Source organism: Trichinella spiralis, assembly GCF_000181795.1.
Source record: "Trichinella spiralis strain ISS 195 chromosome Unknown Scfld6, whole genome shotgun sequence".
Lineage (NCBI taxonomy): Eukaryota > Metazoa > Nematoda > Enoplea > Trichinellida > Trichinellidae > Trichinella > Trichinella spiralis.
In genome coordinates, this window is record NW_003526945.1 from 4,997,354 (window position 1) to 5,018,149 (window position 20,796).

General features: G+C 33.7%; 6 protein-coding genes across 6 annotated transcripts; 5 read left to right on the forward strand and 1 right to left on the reverse strand.

Moving 5' to 3' along the window:
- The first annotated feature begins 241 nt into the window (after nucleotides 1-241).
- Tsp_08886 (7 transmembrane receptor) lies at nucleotides 242-1,852 on the forward strand. The gene is made up of 2 exons (XM_003374112.1): nucleotides 242-334; nucleotides 734-1,852. The coding sequence occupies exons 1-2, from the start codon at nucleotides 242-244 to the stop codon at nucleotides 1,850-1,852; spliced, it is 1,212 nt and encodes a 403-aa protein (XP_003374160.1).
- A 2,406-nt stretch (nucleotides 1,853-4,258) lies between these two features.
- Nucleotides 4,259-7,311, reverse strand: Tsp_08887 (hypothetical protein). Its single transcript, XM_003374113.1, has 2 exons — nucleotides 6,060-7,311; nucleotides 4,259-4,359 (listed from the first exon to the last, which is right to left on the reverse strand). The coding sequence occupies exons 1-2, from the start codon at nucleotides 7,309-7,311 to the stop codon at nucleotides 4,259-4,261; spliced, it is 1,353 nt and encodes a 450-aa protein (XP_003374161.1).
- Nucleotides 7,312-8,328: 1,017 nt separating this feature from the next.
- Nucleotides 8,329-9,023, forward strand: Tsp_08888 (hypothetical protein). The gene is made up of 3 exons (XM_003374114.1): nucleotides 8,329-8,384; nucleotides 8,570-8,651; nucleotides 8,718-9,023. Exons 1-3 carry the CDS (start codon nucleotides 8,329-8,331, stop codon nucleotides 9,021-9,023), a joined length of 444 nt encoding a protein of 147 aa, XP_003374162.1.
- Nucleotides 9,024-10,829: 1,806 nt separating this feature from the next.
- On the forward strand, nucleotides 10,830-12,649 carry Tsp_08889 (hypothetical protein). Its single transcript, XM_003374115.1, has 3 exons — nucleotides 10,830-11,114; nucleotides 12,078-12,160; nucleotides 12,439-12,649. Exons 1-3 carry the CDS (start codon nucleotides 10,830-10,832, stop codon nucleotides 12,647-12,649), a joined length of 579 nt encoding a protein of 192 aa, XP_003374163.1.
- Nucleotides 12,650-14,227: 1,578 nt separating this feature from the next.
- On the forward strand, nucleotides 14,228-15,036 carry Tsp_08890 (fanconi anemia group M protein). Its single transcript, XM_003374116.1, has 2 exons — nucleotides 14,228-14,313; nucleotides 14,811-15,036. Exons 1-2 carry the CDS (start codon nucleotides 14,228-14,230, stop codon nucleotides 15,034-15,036), a joined length of 312 nt encoding a protein of 103 aa, XP_003374164.1.
- Nucleotides 15,037-19,071: 4,035 nt separating this feature from the next.
- On the forward strand, nucleotides 19,072-19,956 carry Tsp_08891 (hypothetical protein). Its single transcript, XM_003374117.1, is given in 5 exon segments — nucleotides 19,072-19,157; nucleotides 19,210-19,253; nucleotides 19,401-19,486; nucleotides 19,639-19,802; nucleotides 19,815-19,956. 5 exon segments carry the CDS (start codon nucleotides 19,072-19,074, stop codon nucleotides 19,954-19,956), a joined length of 522 nt encoding a protein of 173 aa, XP_003374165.1.
- The last annotated feature ends 840 nt before the right edge of the window (nucleotides 19,957-20,796 follow it).

Genomic DNA, 20,796 nt, shown 5'->3' on the forward strand with positions numbered 1-20,796 from the left:
ATGTAATTATTTTGTACTGAAAAAGAAATTTATTGAATGAAATGAATAAATTTGCATGTGTTTACCAACCATAAAGTGAAGCGTGAGGAGTTTATAAAGTGCATATTTATTCATTTTCATTTCATTTTTGTCGACTGCATTATTGTCATCATGTCGATATCGATTAATAAAAAGTAGATAAAAGAAATTGCACGATACTTGCCTTCAATTTCTACTACAGTGTGGATGATATCTTTTTCAAATGATGATTTATATGCTACTGAAAAGTCGTTGTAACCGAAATGCAAAGTTACAATTTTTTGCAATCAGCAGTTTATTGAACGAAAGGAGGAAGGTTGGTCGCGTCTGCTTTGAAATGTGGTAGTTAATAAGGTTGAATTGTCAAAAGATTGCTTTGATTTTAACGTTTTTGTTAGTTTTATTAAGCCTTATCACAGCTTGATTGGTCGAATCAATCCAAATCTTTGTCAAACAAAACTTTGCTTGTTTATTCATAACTAAATCAACAACATATTTGCCATTGACATGTTGGTGGTTCGCAGTTCTTTCAACGGTTATCTTGTAGTCGCCAAGTTGCAATCCATGTCGGCAGCCAATCGTCACTCGTTTGTCTGAATAAAGTGAAACCAAGAAAACAATTTTTTAAAATGCTTGAAAAGCGACTGCAGCTTGGTATGCATCTTTACTTGAACTATTGTTTCCTGAATGCATAAATGCTCCATTTTAAATGTAGGCCATGCAAGCTTTCAACGAGTCTTCTGAATGTGGAGAAGGCTGGCCGTCTGGCCCTGCGGATTACATCACTCAGCTTGTTTTTGGTCCAATTTTAGCTTCTTTTGTCTTCATTTCGGTAATCAGCAATATTGTATGCATAACCGTTCTTCACCGGTCACGTCAATGGCCACGCCTGAATACGTGCTTGATTGCATTGGCTGCTTGGGAAATTGTTCTAATGTGTGCCTCTTTCTTCTTGTACAGCTTCCCTGTTCTGCTTTATCATAATTCACCAGTAAATGGACCGTATGTGAAAACTTACGCCTATTGGTACACCGCTGCGAATATGGCAAATCAGGCGGCTGTATGGGTTGTACTAGTGATGGCTATAGATCGCTATTTTGCAATATGCCATCCCCTCAAGCATCGACGATTTGGTGATACAGCTCGTGGTAAAATTTTACTGCTTGTTAGCACGTTTGCAATTATGCATGCTACTCCTCGATTTTTCGAAGTCAGCGTGGTGTACTGCTCACCGGTTGACAATTCTACACCCGTTGTAACAGTAGTTCCAAGCGGCTTGCAGCAGAACTACATATACAGAATGTTGTACAAGGTAATTGGTGGAATGCTTTTATATTCAGTCGGACCGTTTCTTGTGCTCAGCTTCATTGCGGCCCAAGTATCGAAACACATGAGCAAGTACGCTATAACAAGACGCAAACTGATACAAGAAGAAAGTCCTGGCATGCAGGCTCGACTGAGCGTTTCGTCGACTAGCGATAAAGTGCGTGATCAAAATCGTGATCAACTTTTGCTTATTATGATTATCAAATTTCTCACTTGCCATTCGTTGCCAACAGCACTGGACGTAATGGAAACTGTTGTACCAGCTGAACTTTTCGCATCCGTTACAATAAGTCGTCTAATTGACGTGTCCAACATATTGGTGATGATCAATGCTGGTTGCAATGTGTTTATTTACATTGCTTGCAGTCAAAATTTTCGGCACCAAATTTCGTTGCACTTGCTTCGTTCTAGGCGTTTCAGTCAACCTTTCTATCAGTCTTCAACCAGAGATTTACGACGGCACGGCTACGACTACACACCCAGAAATAGCAAACAGTTGGCCGTCTAACTAACTTGGATTTGATGATTTGATACAAATTTTACTCTGAAACACCACTGAGAAATAATAAATGCTTCATTTATATAACCAAACCACCAGTCTTCAATGATTTCAATGGAGTGGATGAACGCTTTAAAACATTTCATGCTGTTTTTGCAACAATAAAAAGAAGATTTGACAAAACAAACGTTCAATTTCGGTAACTTTATATATATACTTTTTTCAAAAGATTATTTAAAATTTACTTTATTTAAAAGTATTGAAATTTATGCAAAAATGAAAGGATTTCAATGTGGATTTTGCCATATTGCACGAAGAAAAAGATCACTTTATTTGATAATTGTTGTTAAACGCTGTTTCTGAAACTTTCAGCAGAGACTGTATTAATTTGCAAGCTTATTTCACTTTACACAGAAGTGGTAGAAATATGAAGCCTATGAGCCATGTTACTGAATGCTTTAGATTATTACTGTTATTTTCATAATCTGCTAACTTTCAGAAAACGAATATTTATCAGAGCCATTGTTGAGCTTAAAATTTGAAACAGTGGATTTATTTCTTTACCAGAAAAATTTTGAAGGAGAAAATATTTTATTCATCTAAAACTTCATTGACATTTAGAAAGGTTGTATTTCATAATTGATCTATAAAATGCCATTTTTTTGCTTAATGACCTCAGCGCATTAGTAGAAGACAGATTTATAATAAAAATTTATTGAACCCAGCCACTAGGCATTTATGATAAATTTTTTCTTAGAATATGACAAAGTGATCGATGATGTGCAAAAAATACTAGAGCAGCATCAACTAGCATGTTGAATGTACGCATTTATATTATATTTATAAGTGTTTTACATGATTAAAGAAGATTATTAATTGCAAAAAAATTATAAATTAAATTCATTTTTTCATGAAAAGTGGAATAAAATTAATGTTAAAAAGAATGAAATGCATGGAATATTCGTTTCTCCTTTTTTTGAATGAATTGTCTAGGGTAAGAGGCAATTTTTTCTGGCTTGCCTAATAAGCAAACGACCCAAAGCATTGGGGTGAATTTTAGTCGAGATGCTGCAATGACACAGGCAAGCAAATGATATCTCTTGTCCAGCCAGTCGAGCAGAAGGACACAATGGAAAGTTTAAATATATGATGATGAAAAAAGAGGTCTCCAGTTAACGTTCCACATGCTCTTGGGAATGGTGGTACCATGCCAAATCAACGTCGCTGCACTAGTCCGTGGAAAATTATATTCTCCTAAACTTTTAAAAGTAATATTTAAAAAAATGACTCAAGAAAACATACTGAAGAACAAAAAACTTATAATTAACAGTAAAGAGCTGAATAAACTTTTGTAAATTTAATCAATTTGCATCGATTTGTCTGCTTTTATGGTGATTTCAAATATTAAGCATAAAAAAGATGAACTCTAAAAAATTTTATTTCTAGAAAACAAATTATATATACATTTTTCAAAATTTGACAGCATCAAATTTCATTTCAAATTTCATCTAGATATTTTAGTATACCAGATGAAAATATTTTAGTCTGTCTATAAAGAAATGTTGTTCAATTCAAAAAGTATGCAAGAATGGACTCCTATTTAGATTTCACATGAACGTTTTGCAACTGAAAATTTTATCCAGTTTTTTCCAGTGTAAAAGCAGATTTTGATGACGTTATTACGTGCCATGCCAATTTTGAGTTTGATAATTTTGTTTGCTTTTTGGAGAAATAGAAAAAATAATACTTTTGCACAATTGTAACTTGATGAATGAAAGGCTTTTAGGGCGGTAATCGTAATTGATGACGTCAATTAAAATATAAAAGATGCAATTGCTTTATTGAGAAATGAAGTCGATTTCTTTTTAAAAAATTAAATTTCTAAAATGAAATCACTTCATCTTTTTAATGCCAAAAATGTTCCAATTCAAATTCGAGATATTTTAAATTCCGTTTTAAAATAAAGATCTCATTTGCGTCATTGAATATGGAAGAAAAAGGCAGCCTGTTTAATAAGCAACAACTGTTCAAAATGGATAAACCAATAATTTTTCTTTTCGATCTACATCATCAACTACCAAACTAAAGCTGATTTTTTAATAAGTGACAGCAATTGTATGCTTCTTTTTTACGCAAAACAAATCAAAAGCTATTCATTTATTATTGCATACTGTCATTCAGAATTAAATTTTTTAGGTTAAAAAATCAATAAAATATTTGTTAAACATTTTACATACATATTAGACCCTGCATTCCACAAAAGGTATTGTAAATAACATTTCAGATGAGATGCAAATGAAATCGTACGAAAGTGCATAAAAACAAATTGCCCTTTAGAATCATCATAAATAAGGTAAGAAGGAATATGCTTGCATATTTAGAGTGTACTTATCGAGTTTCAAAGTTTCAAAAACATTATCGAGATGAAGGGGTGGAATTCATTTTCAAATAGAAAAGTTCAGTTCCACAGTTCGGCTTCATCGCGGTTAGACTGCGTCGTATAAAGAATGGTCCACCTGAATAAAAACTATGGAAATCATTTTTATCTCAAAATCACCATATCAGTATCAGAGTGCTTGTTCTTTTGGATGCTGCGGCTAATGGGCACTAAGGTCATGTAACCTCTGCTCATATCATCAATTTTTTTATTAAAACGATTTTTTATTTTTGTATTTACTATCAGCATGAACATGTGAATTACTTTATTTTGAAAATTTATAAATTAAATGAAAAACAATAGATATAAATAATTAATTTGCAAGCCGTGGAGCACAACTTGATATGTTGCTGACTTGTTCAACTTGACCCAGTATCTATTGTCTTCAGGCAAGACTTATACAATTGAAAAGCAAAGTTATATGTGAATGCTTTGAGCTTTTATGTTTGCTTTTCAGCTTCATTTCAAATAACTGTAGGCTAGCAGTGTGCACTGACTGAACAGTATGGCACTTTTCTTGAAATGCATTCTATGCATCAACAAAATAGATTTGTGCTTTCTTTCAGGATTTATTTTATTTTTATTTCTTGAAAATGATTCATCACGATTTTGAACAACAACAACAGAAAGGTACATCTCATCAACAGAAAGTTGCCTGTTGCTGGAATATCTAAGTTGGAAAGCGGTTTGTTGAAAAAATCCTTTTGATGTTAAACTATTATGGTAATCTATAAAAATGAAATACATGTGAGACGTTTTAATATTTGCGATTACTGTCCATTATAAAGTTATTGTCTTTAGAATGCCATTGTCGAGATGAAAATGAATTATGTTTTCCACAAAATGTTAAAAAGATATTTTCAGAAAAATAAGTTTTATTGACAAAATCACATGCAGAGAAGTGGAAACGCACGGCACAGCGGTTGTTAAAGAAAGGCAAACGTCAACACACACACAAAATGTGAACAGCAGAAAACTGAAGTAAGCAAATAGATACGTTTTGAGACCACGGCAATCAAGCAAATTTTAGAGTGTATGGTTGAAATTCTTTATTTTTATTTATTATATATATATATATATATATATATATATATATATATATATATACAATTAATGCTCTTAGTTGACTTGTAATCTTTCCATTTTGCACATTGACTGTTAAAATGAAAATAAAAATCCAGAATTTTTAATAAATAATTTATTCTTCATTTGATCAGCGTAACTGAATACTTGCCCATTACTAATGCTTGATAATTGCACAACAATTATTTGTTAATAACGTACGTTTGCATTGATTATTATTGAAAATGATTATCGTTTCGTTTACAAATTATTCAAATTTTCAATGTAAATACATTTTCATTTGTTTTTCCATCAACTAGGCATTTTATTAATGACATTTATTAGAATTAGAAATTATTCACAACAAAAATTTGATTGATGAAATCAACATACACACACACACACATATATATATATATAAACAATTATACGTGTAATCAATAAATATTGAAATTATTATAAATTAAAAAAAAAGTTTTTGCAAATCATATATCACTATATTGAGTTCATTTATGAAAAGGATTCTTTGATGTTTGAGTACTTTTTCCAGTTCTTCTTTATTGTTATTATAATTTATAAAATATATAATTTATCAGATCAAGCAGATTATGATATTAAGTAAAAGTGACAACATTACTATTAATCTATTTCAGGAATCATGTTTTCCTCCATTGCTTTTAATTTCTCCTCCATATTCTTTTTTGCTTTCATATTTACCTTTACTCATCTTCTTCGTGTAATGTGGCATCACATTAGTTTTGAACTCATTGAATTGGTTTTTATATGTCTGATATGCTGTATTCAGACTCACAAAGTGTTTCTGCCTATTGAAAGAGGCTCGAAGTAATGCAATTCTTCTTAGTAAATAATTCTGTAGATAAATAATCTCTCGTATAATTCTTAAATGTTCTTTTGTTTTATTCTCTTCTTGGCGTTCTTCGAAATCCGTATGAGTTTTTTTCATTGTTCTTGCTTTCTTATCACTTCCACAGTTCTTTTCATTAAAGAATGATTTTTCATCATTCAAGGAGTTTACATCCTTAAATAAATTATTACATTTTGACCACAAATCACTTTCTGCCGACGATGACTCCAGCCAGTCATTCATTGGATTGAAAGAATATAAGGTGGCATCCAGGTGTTCCACATTTTGTAACATTTTACAGAACTTGACAAATGATTTAGCATCACCTCGGCTTCTGAACATTATTTTGGCCGTCAGTTTTTGTTTCTCAACATATTTGACGGTCACCTTTCTCTTATTCTGCTTAACTGAGATAAGCTGACTCCAATTTATGTAAGCTTCGCAGTTGTTATCAATATAAAAGTGGATACCTTTCCTATTCATACCAATGAGAGCGTAATTAATTGATGTAAAAAGTAACTGATTACTGAAAGTGCTCGCATTTTTCGCATGGGTCAAAAAACACTTCATGGCCTGGATGTTGTTATTGAATGAATGTTCACGAAGCTTCTCATTTATATCACTCATCCATTTTTTTCTGCTTACTCTGAATCTTTTTCTAAGCCAATGTATACTTGGAATGTTCCGCCATTCTGACCCTCTGGGCGCTAGGAAATTTTGATGGATAGCAATAGCAATCAACTGAATTAAATTTTCATACGATAAAATTATTTTCCCACAAATTAGATTTTCAATAGCCTCAACATATTGGATGGCCACGAAGGCGTCGTTCAACATCAACGGTTCGTCCAACTCTGCTGAATGATACAATGTTATCATTTTCAAAGTAGGGTCGTTTCGAGTGACTTGCTTTCTCACTGCAACATTCATTTTCAGTGGTCGACGTTGTTTATCAACCAAGACGAAAATGTCATACTTCGGAAGGTGGAGTTTAGCTAAGGCTGCTGCTAACAACTCCTTGCCGGTGGTGCTTGACTTGATGGGCATTTCCATTTTCATGAAACCCGAGTAAATTGTCACTTTACAAATTTTCTTTTGGCGCATAATGTTCGACTGCTACTGTTCTGATCGCAAAACTAACTAAAACAGTTCAAGTGTTCGCCGCAGTATATGCAACACTTTAAACAATTTTAAACAAAATTTAAAATAAACTTTAAATTATTTTACTTTTGCTTTTAATACATAATTCATACTTTTAGGGTTTCATTTTATCATTTTTATATTAAATCAATAAAATTTTAAACATTTCAAATATAATCGTTATTTTTCAGACCAGCAGCAAGTGGTTCGCAAAATAACAGCTCATCAACATCGATATATTATAAATTTAACTGATAGTCAGTATAAGTGATTTATATTTTGCAGGAAAATTTCGGCAACATGAAAGTAGTTATTTTGAATCATTTAAAAATATTTGTGTGTAGCGGACATGGACCGAGCTAAAGAAATTATTCCTGCAGAAAATGAAGAGGAGGAAACCTAAAGCTACCGTATGAAGAATTGGACATGAAGATCGGAGGCGGAGTACGGTAATTCTTGTTTACATGCGTACGTGGCAGTTGGCAAGTTGACAGGAAAGCGTTTTTTCGATATATCTTCGTCGTCGGTCCTTGCTTTTGATTGTTCAATAAAGTATATACTCATTGTTTGTTGTTTGATTGTCGCAATGCCATCAGGAAAGCGAGAGACAGAAAGGAAGGGAAATACGCTCTTAAATAGCGGCCCGTCGCCAAATAGCGACGGACGCACCAATAATCTGGTGGAAGAAGCGGACGAGCCTGCTCGAGGGAGCGACCCGTTGCATGTGTATTAAAAAGTTTTCCTTAAAAATATTGGGTATAGTGAGAAAGAGCTTTGCACATTTCATGTATCCAAATTATTGTCATATCTATACCTATACTGTCCCGAACGGTGATCTAATCGACCGATCGAATCGCCACTAGAACGACAATACAGTCCACCGAACCTGCACATCAGTAGCAATGGAGGCGTTCTGTACGCTACAGTAACAATGGGTTTGTTTACAATAAAAATGCCCATATAATTGAATGTGATGTTCGAATGTTTTGTTTTGATAATGAAATTGAAAATAAATTGCGTGTTAGTGGTAATTTCAAGTAAAAAATATTTTAACTTATTCATGGATACCTATTTTTATATCATTAATACCTGAAACTTTTAATAGATACTGTAGATTAGTCTTAACTAGAACTCTTGGAAGAAGAGCATTCACTGCTATGTAATGGGTGTTGTTTAGTAAATTAGCTTCTGACAATATTAAGCTTTGGAAATATAATTTCAGAACGTATCATTGGCTGAATTATGAAAAAGGAGCTGATTCAACAATTGTAACGAGTCGCGCGGTCCACGTCCGCAACACAATGGTAACAGTCCCGGCAAGCTGATGATGCATGTCATATTCTAAAGTCAGCGGATGAAGATCATGTAAGATCGAGCTGATCGTGCACCACGATCCCGTAGAACTCGGCTACCGTAGTAGACACATTTGGACCTGTCGATCAGTGGCAGAGTATGGTAGTGGGCAGACACTTGGCAGTGATTGGTGGTGTGCAGTTTTGGTGAGCGATCGATCGTGTTGTGATTTTTTGTTGTGGTTGTTAGCAGCACGTTGTGATAAACATTTGAAAAGATTGTTTGGTGTTCGTTTTATAAATTATTCACACCTTATGTCTTCCTCAAGAAGAGTAGGCGTCCGTAAGGTCAACTCGAACGGTGAACAACAAGGCGTTGTCTGATCTGCCTGCTGTGACGAAAAGTCCGTTACACAATATCACATTGGTAGATGATAATCCTATCGACGTTGGATAATTTCTCTCAAAGATTTGTTACTTCACGAGATGTGAACCGAGCAGAAATGTCAGTTAATTTGGAGAAACTAATGAGAAAGATCTGTTGAAAAAAAGTTGAATCATTTCTATTTCTCTCTGTCCAGCACAATAGAGTATGCGTGCATTTTATGAATTTGGAAGCATCATGGAATTGCATGATCGACAGAACGTAGAAGACGAGTTGTAATTTTGGTAGCATCCATGAAGTGAAATGAAAGTGGGTTCTAAAAAGATAACGTCGTATCCGAATTGGAATAAAGACGACGAAAAAGTTGAAATAACGGTGAAGGCGAAAGGGACATCATAGCTTGCAGTCTCAAAGCTCATCTGTTTGTTGGAGGTTGTGGTCAAAATTCAGAATGACGTCATGTCAGCACTACTGAAGGGAAAACAATTGATTTTGATCATATCGTGGCCATACACAAATCGGCGCAGTTATGAACATGAAGCAAGAATTTGAGATATGGAATTATGTTTAATATTTCCTATTCTTTCAACCCGCATTCGCAAAGTAAGATAATTTTCTATTCTTCCTTGTAAATTTTACGGTGGAAAATTTGCTTATAGCAGTTTAGCTTCAATTTTTGATTTTAGAGATTTATTACTATTGTCTGCATTTCGTTTATAGATGTACAGTAGGAAGAAATGTGAGGAATCAGTTTGATTTCACCGAAGACGAGATCGAAGTTCATAAATTTTCCTTTCTCAGAAAAAATTGTATTCCAACATCAATTAACATTAGAGTCGTTTGATGTTGGAGCTTCATGTCTGATTCAATTTTGAAACCTGGAAAGCAACTGAAATCTCATTTATCAGCGTTAACAAGTGCTGTTTTATTGGGATAAATGTTGGTAATGTTTTCATTTATTATTTATTTATTCATTCATTTCAGATTTTTATTTTAACACTTGTTGGTTTTTCATTTTCTAGATCTTTCCATTGTCTATGGCAAGGGAAATCAAACTTCCAGAAGAACTGACTGAAAGAAGCTGGAAACGATATTAATGAGTAGACAGCGGGCTGCATCCATCTAAAGTGAACTTTCGAGAACGTTTGCTGTTTCTTCTCTCATCCCGAGTATCAACAGTTGTTATGGTTGGTTATAAGCTTAAAACGGACGGATAGACCGCTAAAATTATTTCCGACCATGGACTCCACGGTTTCCGTTACTTTACAGCTATTGATGAAATTGATGACAGATAACAAAAATATCAGTGCGTTTCATACGTCTGTTATAAATCATCAACAATTGGATTGCATCAGTTTCAGTTTGAATCCGTCCCGAATCTGCCGATTCCGCAAATCCAGCAGAATATGGTATAGTTGATAAAAGTCATCATTTATGACGTCGTTATGAACAATGTCAACAACTCACGATTCTAAATTTTCGTTGCTCACACATCCCTCAACCGATTGTGGGTGGTATCAGGACTTTCCTCTGCATGCTAAGTCTCTGCATGAGATGAAAAAGAAGTACTGTGCCCAATATGATTGCTCTGCAACGCTGTTACTACGGGCGAAGTTGACTGTCTTATCATGATCACGCAAGGTATTACAATACACCCTACGCGGACAGTGCAACTCTTTCTAAGGAGGAATTTTTCCAAGTGATGCGGAAGAAAAGATCAAACAATCAAAATTTTCGTTGCTCACATATCCCTCAACCGGGTGTGGTATCAGGACCTTCCTGTGCTTGGTAATTTTTTGCATGGGATGAAAAAGAAGTATTGTGCCCAATATGATTGCTCTGAAACGCTGCTATTAGGCGCGAAGTTGACTGTCAAGATCAACACAAGCAGTGCAACTCTTTCTAAGGAGGAATTTTTCCAAGTGAAACGGAAGAAAAGATCAAACAATATCATACTTTCTGTTGTGGCTAAAAATGGAATTATTGAAAGCATTTTGCGAATCGAAGCAATTTGGACTAGATCAGTTGAAAATTGCAATCTTCGTCATCGTTATGAAGTTTTACGAATTGGTGATGAAGCACAATATGTGGTATACGTGATGCCAGTTGTCATCTATGCAAGACATTTGTATTTTAATTTCTGTTGTTGAGATATGTTACTGTTTGATACCACCAGGTCGCCATGATTTGATACCATGACTGGTATCAACATTGAATGTTCCACTTTGAAGATTGATGAAATTATTTTATATGCATATTTATTGAATAAATGTATATATATTTTATTTCAATACCATTAAAATCACATTTTTGGTTTCACTTTTTCTGGTATATGTCAAGGAAGGCGTAATGTAGAACGGGATAAGTTATGATGGGGATAAGTTTGTAGTAGTTCTCTAAAAATTTCATCTGAAACTGCACAGTAGTCGTCTGATTAATGGCCTTTAAAGATCGCACACTGCTAATCGAATGTAATGAATAGCCTTAAACACTAGTTTCTTGCTTGGTTGAGAGAAGCGTCATGCAAATATTTATTTGCTTGTTCTTTGTTGAATTACTTACTGATTAATTTAGTTGCAATGCTTGATAGTGAATTGTGTTTTCAATGGCATTTTCACAACTGCCACTGATGACGAATTGCATAAGAAAGAAGTTTCGCGTTTGTTTATTATTGGTTTTTTCTTTCAGTGAATTATTCTACATTTATGGAAAATCCTGAATAAATAATGGCCCTGAGCGAAGAGATTAGGTAGCTAGTTTAGGGAATATGTTGTTTCCAGTTAGGATGTTACTTAGCTCATAACAGTTGTTCTTGAGTGTGTGGTTCACCTAAATGTGAGCTATTCTTTATTGTAATGCTTATTAACCTGTGTGGCTTATTCAATTTAGAGAATATTTTTCCAAAGTTAAATACGTTATTTCAATAAGTTGAATGGCTTTTCGCCTTTGAACATTTTAATGAACAATACCTTGTTGATTTGTCTGTGAAGAGAAAATGATTGAATCATATATGAATGTTTCTTCGATCAAGAATACAAAATTTCGAGTTTCAGCAGTTTGTATGGATGGCACTGCTATATTTTGTGTTTTGGCATAACTGCTTTTTTGAGAATGGCAGTGCATCGGTAACAGAAATGTAAGAAGGGATTATATAAAAATTTTTTCTTTGTTTGTTTCTGTTTCGTCTTGTTTGCGAAAAATTCGTTTTTAAAATTTGCATTTCAATTGATTGTTACAGTTTTATATTGTTAAAAGATGGTGTTTTCTAGACTTTCAACAGAAACTATTCAGTTGGTATGAAATAAATGGGCGCAAATTTGAACTACTGCGTATTTAATACATAGAAAAGTCGCCCATCAGTAACTGTCATGCATCGAATCGTTTAGGAAGCATTTTTGATATCAAATCTTTTAGAATTCTACTAATTTATCGTTTTTTCTATGATCAATTACATTGCATTCCTGAAATCATTGCTGTTAAACAATCATTATTTGATGCAAATGAATACGCAAGCGTTGTAAGTGTTTACTTTGCTAAAAAGCAAACTATTCATGGAATGTGGTCCCCATTAGGATCGTTTCCATGTATTAAGCTTCTGAATGATACCAAGTGTGTGGATATTTGAATTTACTTTCGCTAAGTAACAACAATGCAATGCTAATTTGCATAATGAGTACAATATGTAGTCCCCCAAGGTGAAACTTCATTGCAAATGCTAGGAAATTAAATAAATTCACAATTCATGTCAAACTATTGGTCTCATGCATGGTAGTTCTTCGAATCTATAGAGATATCCGGGTAAACTTATTCCATGGTTGTCAAAATCTCTGCCACATTGTAAAATAATTTCATGATAAGTGCAATCAATTGTACGTCAATTAAAGGTATGTAAATTTTGAATAACCCGCAATCGATGATTTTTTGAGAAATTTGATAAGGCTGACGGTTTGAGCATTTGAAATTTATAGAATAAAAAGACTCGCACATTGCACGAAAATAGCTTTCAAATGTGATAATTTTGGAGAATTCTTATCTCTGAATTGGGATCAATCAAAAAATTCAGTGAACGAAGGTTTTAATTTTGAAAGTTCCTGTTGCATAAATGAAAATCAGGAACAATTCATATTAAAATAAATTCTTTTTTTCGGGTGAAAGCATTGTTAGTCCCGTTGTTAAAATTAACGAAACCATTCCATATGCACATGGATTTAACTTTTATTTTTCATTATTTTTCATTTTGTTACTGTTATAATCCTATTTTGGTTTCCCTTTTTTGACATATCTCGACAAATACGCAGTCAGGAGCGTTGGGGATGAATTTATAAAAGTTAGCGAATAATTCTCTACCGACATATATCAATTTCTATAATTTTTGGAGAAAAAACCTTTTCTCGAAAATTGCAAAATTTCATGGATTACAGACATGGTTGTTTTTGCGAAAATTGGCGAAAATATTTTTTTTCAAATTTTAGACTTTTTTTTATTGTAATAATTTCATATTGATAAAAAAAGTGTTTTATCAATATGAAGTGTTTTCTAGTGTTTCAACTCAAACTTTTCAGTAGTTGTGGAATAAATGGCCTCTAAAATTTGCATAACCCAACTTTCATCACTTATTGGTCGAATAACTTAAGGCATTTGATTAGTCACTCGGTTTTGATCACTGATTGGACAATTTTTTCTATCAAAGTTTTCCCAAATATAGGGGTGCTTCACCATTAAATCCCCTTATATGGACACACGTCCCAATTTTTATAACCAAGTTTTTGTTTTATAACTGAACTACATCATTATTGCCTCATCATCTAAAAAATCTCAAAGCAATGATGATGAATAAAGCGCAAGGAAGTTCACGCGAAACACAGCTGTTTGAAAATCTTTTAGAATGGAACTTAAAAATGACTAAGGAGTGGACTGTATGAGTTATTTGTAGATAATTCAAAACCAATGTATGGAGTTGAATTCGACTTTATTCAGTTGGAGCAGTGAAGAGTTCGGTTAGATAGCTTATATCTTGAATATATCTCTTATTTTGAATTCCATTTTAAATATCATTCTGCAACAACATTTACTTTTCATTTGTCATTTTATCAACAATTCAAGATCAACTTGTGATATTCGCTGTGGCGCCAACGCCTTTTGTTGATGTTGACAGAAGATAATTAATCACACACAAATGGCGCACAAATGCTGACATCAAACAATGCAATGTCCACTGCAGAGTGAATTTGAAGCAGCTTTAAGTGCTTTTCTGCTTGGTGCTGTTCATCGCTTTTTTCCGCTTCCAAAGTGCTTTACATTTATCCGCCCGCGTTCATAAATACTGTTCAAAAGAAATGTCAGCCAACAGTTGCTTTCACTCGTCATATAAATTACTTTCTTACCTAACAATTAAATGAAATTTATGCCTAAGGTTCTTTTCTGTTTGGCAGATATTGTTCTGATGAACGCTACTTGAAGGTTATTCAAGTACAAAGGGAAAACGTAAAATTGATAAATTGTCCACAACTGCAGTTTTCAGCTAAAACTGGGAGTGATGATTGCTGAATTTTAGCATCGAAACACTTTTCTGATTTCACCTGTAGTGTTCTCTGAAAATATTTCTGGCTTGCAAAAGAATTTAATCTTTCCAATCTTTCTTTCGCTCCTGTTCACAAAGGTTATTGTTTTTCTTCTTATGATTTATTTAAATAAAAAATAAAATCTGGAATTTTGTTTAAAATAAACATCTGTGATTATACATTTTGTGTAAATTGTATTAAATTTGTTTTTCAATATATCTCAAGGAAACCAACTACTGGGTTGAGTAAGCATTCAAGTTTCAACTGTTGTATTATTACCATGATAACCAAATATTCAACGTTACAGATCAAAAAGGTTCTGTCGCATTTGGATATCATTTTACCAAACAAAACTAAAAGCGAAGAAAATTATTTTTCATCTCAAGTTCACTCCATCATGGCTGTGAACGTTAACACTGCTTATGTTCTGCGAAAATATGATCATTGCTAATTATCCTCGTCGGCAGGCATGAAGCATATATTGAACTTTCATTTGCCATTCTAACTTTCATTCCCATTGTTGAGAGTGAACAGTATCATGGGGTTCACTGCCTTGGTCACACAATGAATTCATTTGAGAAAGCGTCTGTCTGTAGTATTGTAAAAATTCCAGACCACCATTATCCTTGTTTGAATTTGCGCCTTGTGCATTTCTGTGGCATATATCAAGAAGTATTTGGTGCTGTATCCACTGACATCACATTATATCGATATTCTGTGAAAAGATTCTCAGATGTAGCACAGATTGAACTGAAAATTCTTTTGGCTTGTTTAGGGGAAATTTAACTGCAGCACATGTTTGTTGGTCCAGTGAAATTTTAGAAAATTCTGCGTAATGAATTTTGACCTTGTTCATGATAATCGCTGCACAGCTTTCTTCATTGTCAACTAGTTGACAAGGCTAGCTTTGCTGCCATCGTAAAATATCATTAGGTCTCGAATTATGAAAACATTGAATGACCCAGATAAGCATGTTCATTTAATCTCTCTTTGTTATCTTTACTTTAAGCCCTTCATTTGTTGCTTCTATATTTTTATCAGAATGATGCAATTGGATAATAAAGATATTCAATTTGTAAAGAACAAGACCATCCGTTCTATTTTTCTTCTATCTCAGTGGTCATCACAAGCTTGTGCTATTTTCAACGTCTTAGATTTGAGATATATTTTCGAATGATGGGAATAAATAATGATGAAATTCAGTTTGTATCTCAAAGAAAGCTGGTTGTGAACAAAGACTCAAACAGTGGATTAATGTAGCATCTTCAGCATAAGTGATCTTGCAAGTCTATGCTAAGTCTTCTTGCTAAGTCCAAAAAATTTATACACTATTCCACATTACATATAAAAAAAAACTTTGTTTCAAAAAATAGGAAATGTGAATATTAATGTCCATATTAGGTAATTTAATGGAGAAGCACCCGATATTTGGGAAAACTTTGATGGAAAAAAATTATCCAATCAATGATCAAAACTAAGTGACTAATCAAATGATATAAGTTATTCGGCCAATAAGTGATGAAAACTGGGTAACTAATAAAAGAGCACAACTCATTAGCCAATTACTGATTAATCGCCGTACAGCTAATCAACGACTCACAAATCACCAAAAGGGGGCGGAGTTAGGGGAAATCGGTAGCGTACAAAGTGGAACGATCCCTCTTAATACATAGGTGTGCTTCCCACTTTTTTTCAGGCTATGTGGAGAGCTACGCAAGAGGGAACAGCCGGAATACGTTTGTTGTACTCCGCTAATCGTTCTGATCGATTGATGCCCATAAAGTCTATTTTTGGAAGAAAAGGTTGTTCTCGAAAATTGCAAATTTCACGGACTATAGACTTGGCTGTTTTGCGAAAATCGGCGAAAAATTTGTTTTCAACTTTGGAATTTTTTGATTGTTATAGTTTTGTATTGATAAAAGATAGATAGTTTTTTGGAGAGTTTCTCCGGAAACTGCCTAGTAGGTTTCAGGATGTTGTAAACGATAAAGAAAAGTCAGGAGCAAATTTTATTTGAAGAGATACTTCTTTTTTCTGGATTATTTGAACATTTGCGATGATCCTACAAAAGATCATTTTACTTGCATACTTATTTACATATTTCTCTTCTTTTCCTTCCCACTTACGTCGCACTTTTCTGCCTTCGCTGTTTTGCGAAGAGTAGCCAAAAGAATTTTGTGCAAATTTCAACTTTTTGTGAGTGATAGATGTTGACAGTAATAAATGATATTGTTATGGACAGTTTCAATGCACACTGCGCCTATCTTAATATGTAGGAATGATGCCAATCTTTAACTTCCTCGAAACGCAACTAGCATACATGATTTTTAGCAAACGTAGCACTTTTTGCGTTTGATTTGGGTATGCATTAAACTTCAACAACAACGATTATAACCCGTTCGTGTCCTTACTCCTACAGATGTTTGCCACTCACCCAATCGACTCAGCCAGCGTAGAGCGAAGCTTTACTGCAGTGAAATATCTGAAAGGCTATTTCCGGACTACCATGACAGAAGAACAACTGAACGGACTTAAAGTGATGTGTACGTTCATTCTGACTTTTCCATTGATATTGATCTGGTAGTGGAAAAGTTCCTTTTCAAACAGAATCGAAACGTGTCGTTCATTTGAAATACAATTAAAATTATTAATTTGATAATTATTCTATCACGTTATTGAGATTCCAATTTTGTTTAAATGAAGAAATAGCACTATTTTGTTCCTCGTCACACTGCCATGTATAATAATACACGTACATGATAAATCTTTTGTGTATTACATCCGCACCTCTTTATAAATTAAACGCCTATGTATATTTTACATTAAATGAAGGAATAGAATTTCGTTTTTGCAAAATTACAAATATGCACTTTCAGTTTCATTTTTACTCCATAATTAATTTTCTACTGGAAAAGTGTGGTTCGACCGCACAAGATTTTACAAGACAAGACATTCTATCTTGTGACATCCTCAACATCATACCACCAGGTCGCCTGATCTTTTTGTTGAGTTAACGCGGGAATGACAGAAAATTAACGGACATCACGTTGTGCACAAGCAAACACAAAAGGTAAAAATCACAAACGTCATTAAAATATAAATAGAATTCAGGCATGGATGACAAAAAAGTATATGAAAATCTGCAGGTATTAATCTAACTGATGATAGCCGGCTAGGCTGCACCACAGCTTTAATGTTGTCAGTGAAATAAATACAAGTCTTATTTCACATTAATGTCGTAATTCAAGCAGACAGTTTTATCTTACATGAGCACAGAATACAAAGCATAAAAAGGAAATAAAGCAGATAAAATGAGGAAAAGTAAAAGCATCTTTTAATATGAAGTTAAAGTATACTTCCAAAATAAAATCACGGAAAGATAATTAATAATTCGAAATACAGTAATATACATTATTTAAATTGCCAAATTAAAGATAAGAAGGTTACTAAGTAATAAACAAATGAGAGAAATGCAAATGTTGTATGCATAGTTATTATTTTATTACAATGCTGTTCGATAAGCGGTGGCGGTGCGTAACCAAGGTGCAAGTGCAAAATGCTACATTCAGGTGAAGATTTAATACTGAAACTTATTTTCCTGTTGTTTTGCTATGAATGCATCTATATTTAAGTATTTGAGCAATTTTCAATTTGAAGATGTGTAAAATTTGAAATACTTTTAAAACAGAATTCTTAATTACATATAGTTGAACGTTGAAGGTTTTGAACAAATCCATATTTCAATATGTTATTTTAGGTAATCGTTTAGATTTAACTGGAGAACACGATTACATTTTCAATTTGCACTTGTTTATGGCATTCAACTTCATTCTGAACTAACTGGTCAAATATCACCAGGCGTATAGTAAAAACATAAAAATACCGTTTTCATGCAGAAATTGTTTACAATTTAATTTTATTATCACTTTATATTGTTTTTTAAATTTTGCACCATGAAGACATTAGATAAATCAAAATTTTCATCTAGTTAATTTTGCTTGTCATAGGGCGCAACAAGTGTGCTGAATTATTGTTTATTTTTTGTTGATATTATGTTGTAATTCATATTTGATTGAGTAGCATATCCAACTTACGTAAGCCGGTGTTTAACGCTATGTGCGTAGTGTCTGTCTTTTATGCAAATTGGGCCGTTTGAAAATTAATTTCATATTAGCAGTGCACCAGTTAAATTGACTTTGCTGACTAACAGAGGCATCGACAGCGATGTTTGCTCAATCTACTTCTGCTTTAACTACTGTGTAAGGTGTGTTATTAGATATAGAGGAATCTTATCTTTTCAAACAAAGGCGTGGTGCAGTTTCCATTTGAATTTGCATTTCAATTTGTTTGCTTTTGAGCTTATGCGTGGCCTGCATAATATTTGTTCAAGGAAATGAAATACGTTTCATACTTGTTAATCAATAGAAATGAACTTTATGTAAATTTTCCTGAGGCTACTATTAGTTGCTCTAGAAACTCATTTCAAATGATTGTAGGCGAACGGTGTGCGGCGAATGAACAATGGCGTTTTCAATGCGATGACAGACGAAGAAGAACAATAAAAACGGCTTTGTTTTTTATTTATTATAACATTATTTCATTAAATTAATTCTTCTATATTTAGATACAGAAGAATAGAAGATAAAAGAAGACATCCAGAAGACAAGGGTAAGTTTGGTAAGTATAATTCTTTGAGTTAGGCTAATTAGTTAAAGTTCACTGAGGAGTTCTTGAGTCTGTAATTTATATAAATTCGAGCTGTAAGTTATCGAGCATTCAATTCAGATGTTTGTTAATTAGAGTAATTGGATGTAGATCATGAGTATTATTTTAATGAATTTGAGTGGCTTTCCGCATTTGAACATTTTTCACGTCCCATGCCTTGTCGAGTTGAGTTTAGGGTTCATTTGCGGAAAGTGAAATGGTTGCATAATTTGTCGATCATTTCAAAGGACAAATTTTGAGCATAGTGAGTTTTTAGCACTGCTATAGTTTGAGTATTAGAATAAGTAAATGCTTGAGAATAGCAGTGCAAGGATAGGAGGAATGTGAGATAGGGTGGTGTGCAGGAGTTCGACGGGTTACACTGCACGACGCGACCCTAACCGTATCAAATGATCAAAGTCCATATTTTCAAAGCTCACCTCTTCCTCTCCCGGTTGCGGTACCAGAGGCCTGCCGCCTTGCTCGGATCCCAGCAATGGGATCTCAAGCAAGGTTTTTTTTCAGCCCGACCGCCCCCGCGCCGCCCCCCGCCCTCCTGCCCGTTAACGGGGACTTCCCTCGGCGGAGTCTCCTAGTCCCGTGCTGGCCAGAGACCGGTTTTAAAGAGATGACCCTGTCCATTTGTGTGGTAATGGACGTTGTTTGAAATCTTGTGCAATGGGATTTCAACACCTATGTGAATTCGTAAGACGTATCTGTCCTAGAGGCAGTTATGCAAATTCGCAATTGACGTAGTGCTGAGACTCTGTTTCAGTGCCAATCTAGTGGTGATCGTTACTCCCCCAAGAGGAACGGTAAGCGTCGCTATGCGTTTGTGTTATTGTCTCGCTGGCTCTGACACTTGGCCAATGATTGACATTAGATTTGCCGTCACACCTTTAACTAGTTCATTAGGCGTTGCACCTTTCATCAGTTTAGGCATCAAACATTTGAAATTAATCTCCTTCGAGAGTTTCCCCTTATAATCATGCTAAATAGTTTAAATTTGTTAATATTTTATACATTAATTTATTCATTTAGGAACTTAAATGATAAATAAATTATAATGTTCATTCATCTAATAATTGGGCAAATTCAATTTTTGCTCACATTACACTGTTTTAAAGTAGAAAAGTTTATCAGTTTTTCATTTACATTTCATCTTATAAAAGGTTTTAATTATTCATTAATCTTTTAGTGATAATAATATATTTTTAGTGTAAAGCAGTTCTTTACTTTAAAGAATGTAATGTCAAAGTAGATTTTTACTTTCAAACAGTGTAATGTAAACAGTTAAAAGGGATGTAATATGGTAGACATTAAATAGGCATAATTTTATTTATTAATTATTGGTGAATTAGCTATTGCTTGAATATAAATTTTTTACTTATAAAAATGTTAATCGTGGTCTCCTTTAATTAGGTAATGGGGAAAGTAAACTTGGTATAAATGAAATAAACGATTAGCTTAGGCAAGGTGCAACGAGATTAATCTTTTTATAAATAGG

Excerpts from the sequence above, each read along its gene's own strand:
- Tsp_08886 (XM_003374112.1), top strand. The coding sequence starts at position 242 with ATGATGATTTATATGCTACTGAAAAGTCGTTGTAACCGAAATGCAAAG. Across the intron at positions 335-733 it reads TATTGAACGAAAGGAGGAAG|GCCATGCAAGCTTTCAACGA; the intron begins GTTGGTCGCGTC and ends TTTTAAATGTAG.
- Tsp_08887 (XM_003374113.1), bottom strand. The coding sequence starts at position 7,311 with ATGCGCCAAAAGAAAATTTGTAAAGTGACAATTTACTCGGGTTTCATG. Across the intron at positions 4,360-6,059 it reads CACGAAGAAGATGAGTAAAG|GTGGACCATTCTTTATACGA; the intron begins GTAAATATGAAA and ends GTTTTTATTCAG.
- Tsp_08888 (XM_003374114.1), top strand. The coding sequence starts at position 8,329 with ATGTTTTGTTTTGATAATGAAATTGAAAATAAATTGCGTGTTAGTGGT. Across the intron at positions 8,385-8,569 it reads CGTGTTAGTGGTAATTTCAA|AACGTATCATTGGCTGAATT; the intron begins GTAAAAAATATT and ends ATATAATTTCAG. Across the intron at positions 8,652-8,717 it reads TCCACGTCCGCAACACAATG|ATCGAGCTGATCGTGCACCA; the intron begins GTAACAGTCCCG and ends AGATCATGTAAG.
- Tsp_08889 (XM_003374115.1), top strand. The coding sequence starts at position 10,830 with ATGAAAAAGAAGTATTGTGCCCAATATGATTGCTCTGAAACGCTGCTA. Across the intron at positions 11,115-12,077 it reads GTGATGAAGCACAATATGTG|CAGTTTGTATGGATGGCACT; the intron begins GTATACGTGATG and ends TTCGAGTTTCAG. Across the intron at positions 12,161-12,438 it reads AGTGCATCGGTAACAGAAAT|AATTCTACTAATTTATCGTT; the intron begins GTAAGAAGGGAT and ends CAAATCTTTTAG.
- Tsp_08890 (XM_003374116.1), top strand. The coding sequence starts at position 14,228 with ATGCAATGTCCACTGCAGAGTGAATTTGAAGCAGCTTTAAGTGCTTTT. Across the intron at positions 14,314-14,810 it reads CGCTTTTTTCCGCTTCCAAA|GAAACCAACTACTGGGTTGA; the intron begins GTGCTTTACATT and ends ATATATCTCAAG.
- Tsp_08891 (XM_003374117.1), top strand. The coding sequence starts at position 19,072 with ATGATTGTAGGCGAACGGTGTGCGGCGAATGAACAATGGCGTTTTCAA. Across the intron at positions 19,158-19,209 it reads AGAACAATAAAAACGGCTTT|ATACAGAAGAATAGAAGATA; the intron begins GTTTTTTATTTA and ends TTCTATATTTAG. Across the intron at positions 19,254-19,400 it reads AAGACATCCAGAAGACAAGG|ATCATGAGTATTATTTTAAT; the intron begins GTAAGTTTGGTA and ends AATTGGATGTAG.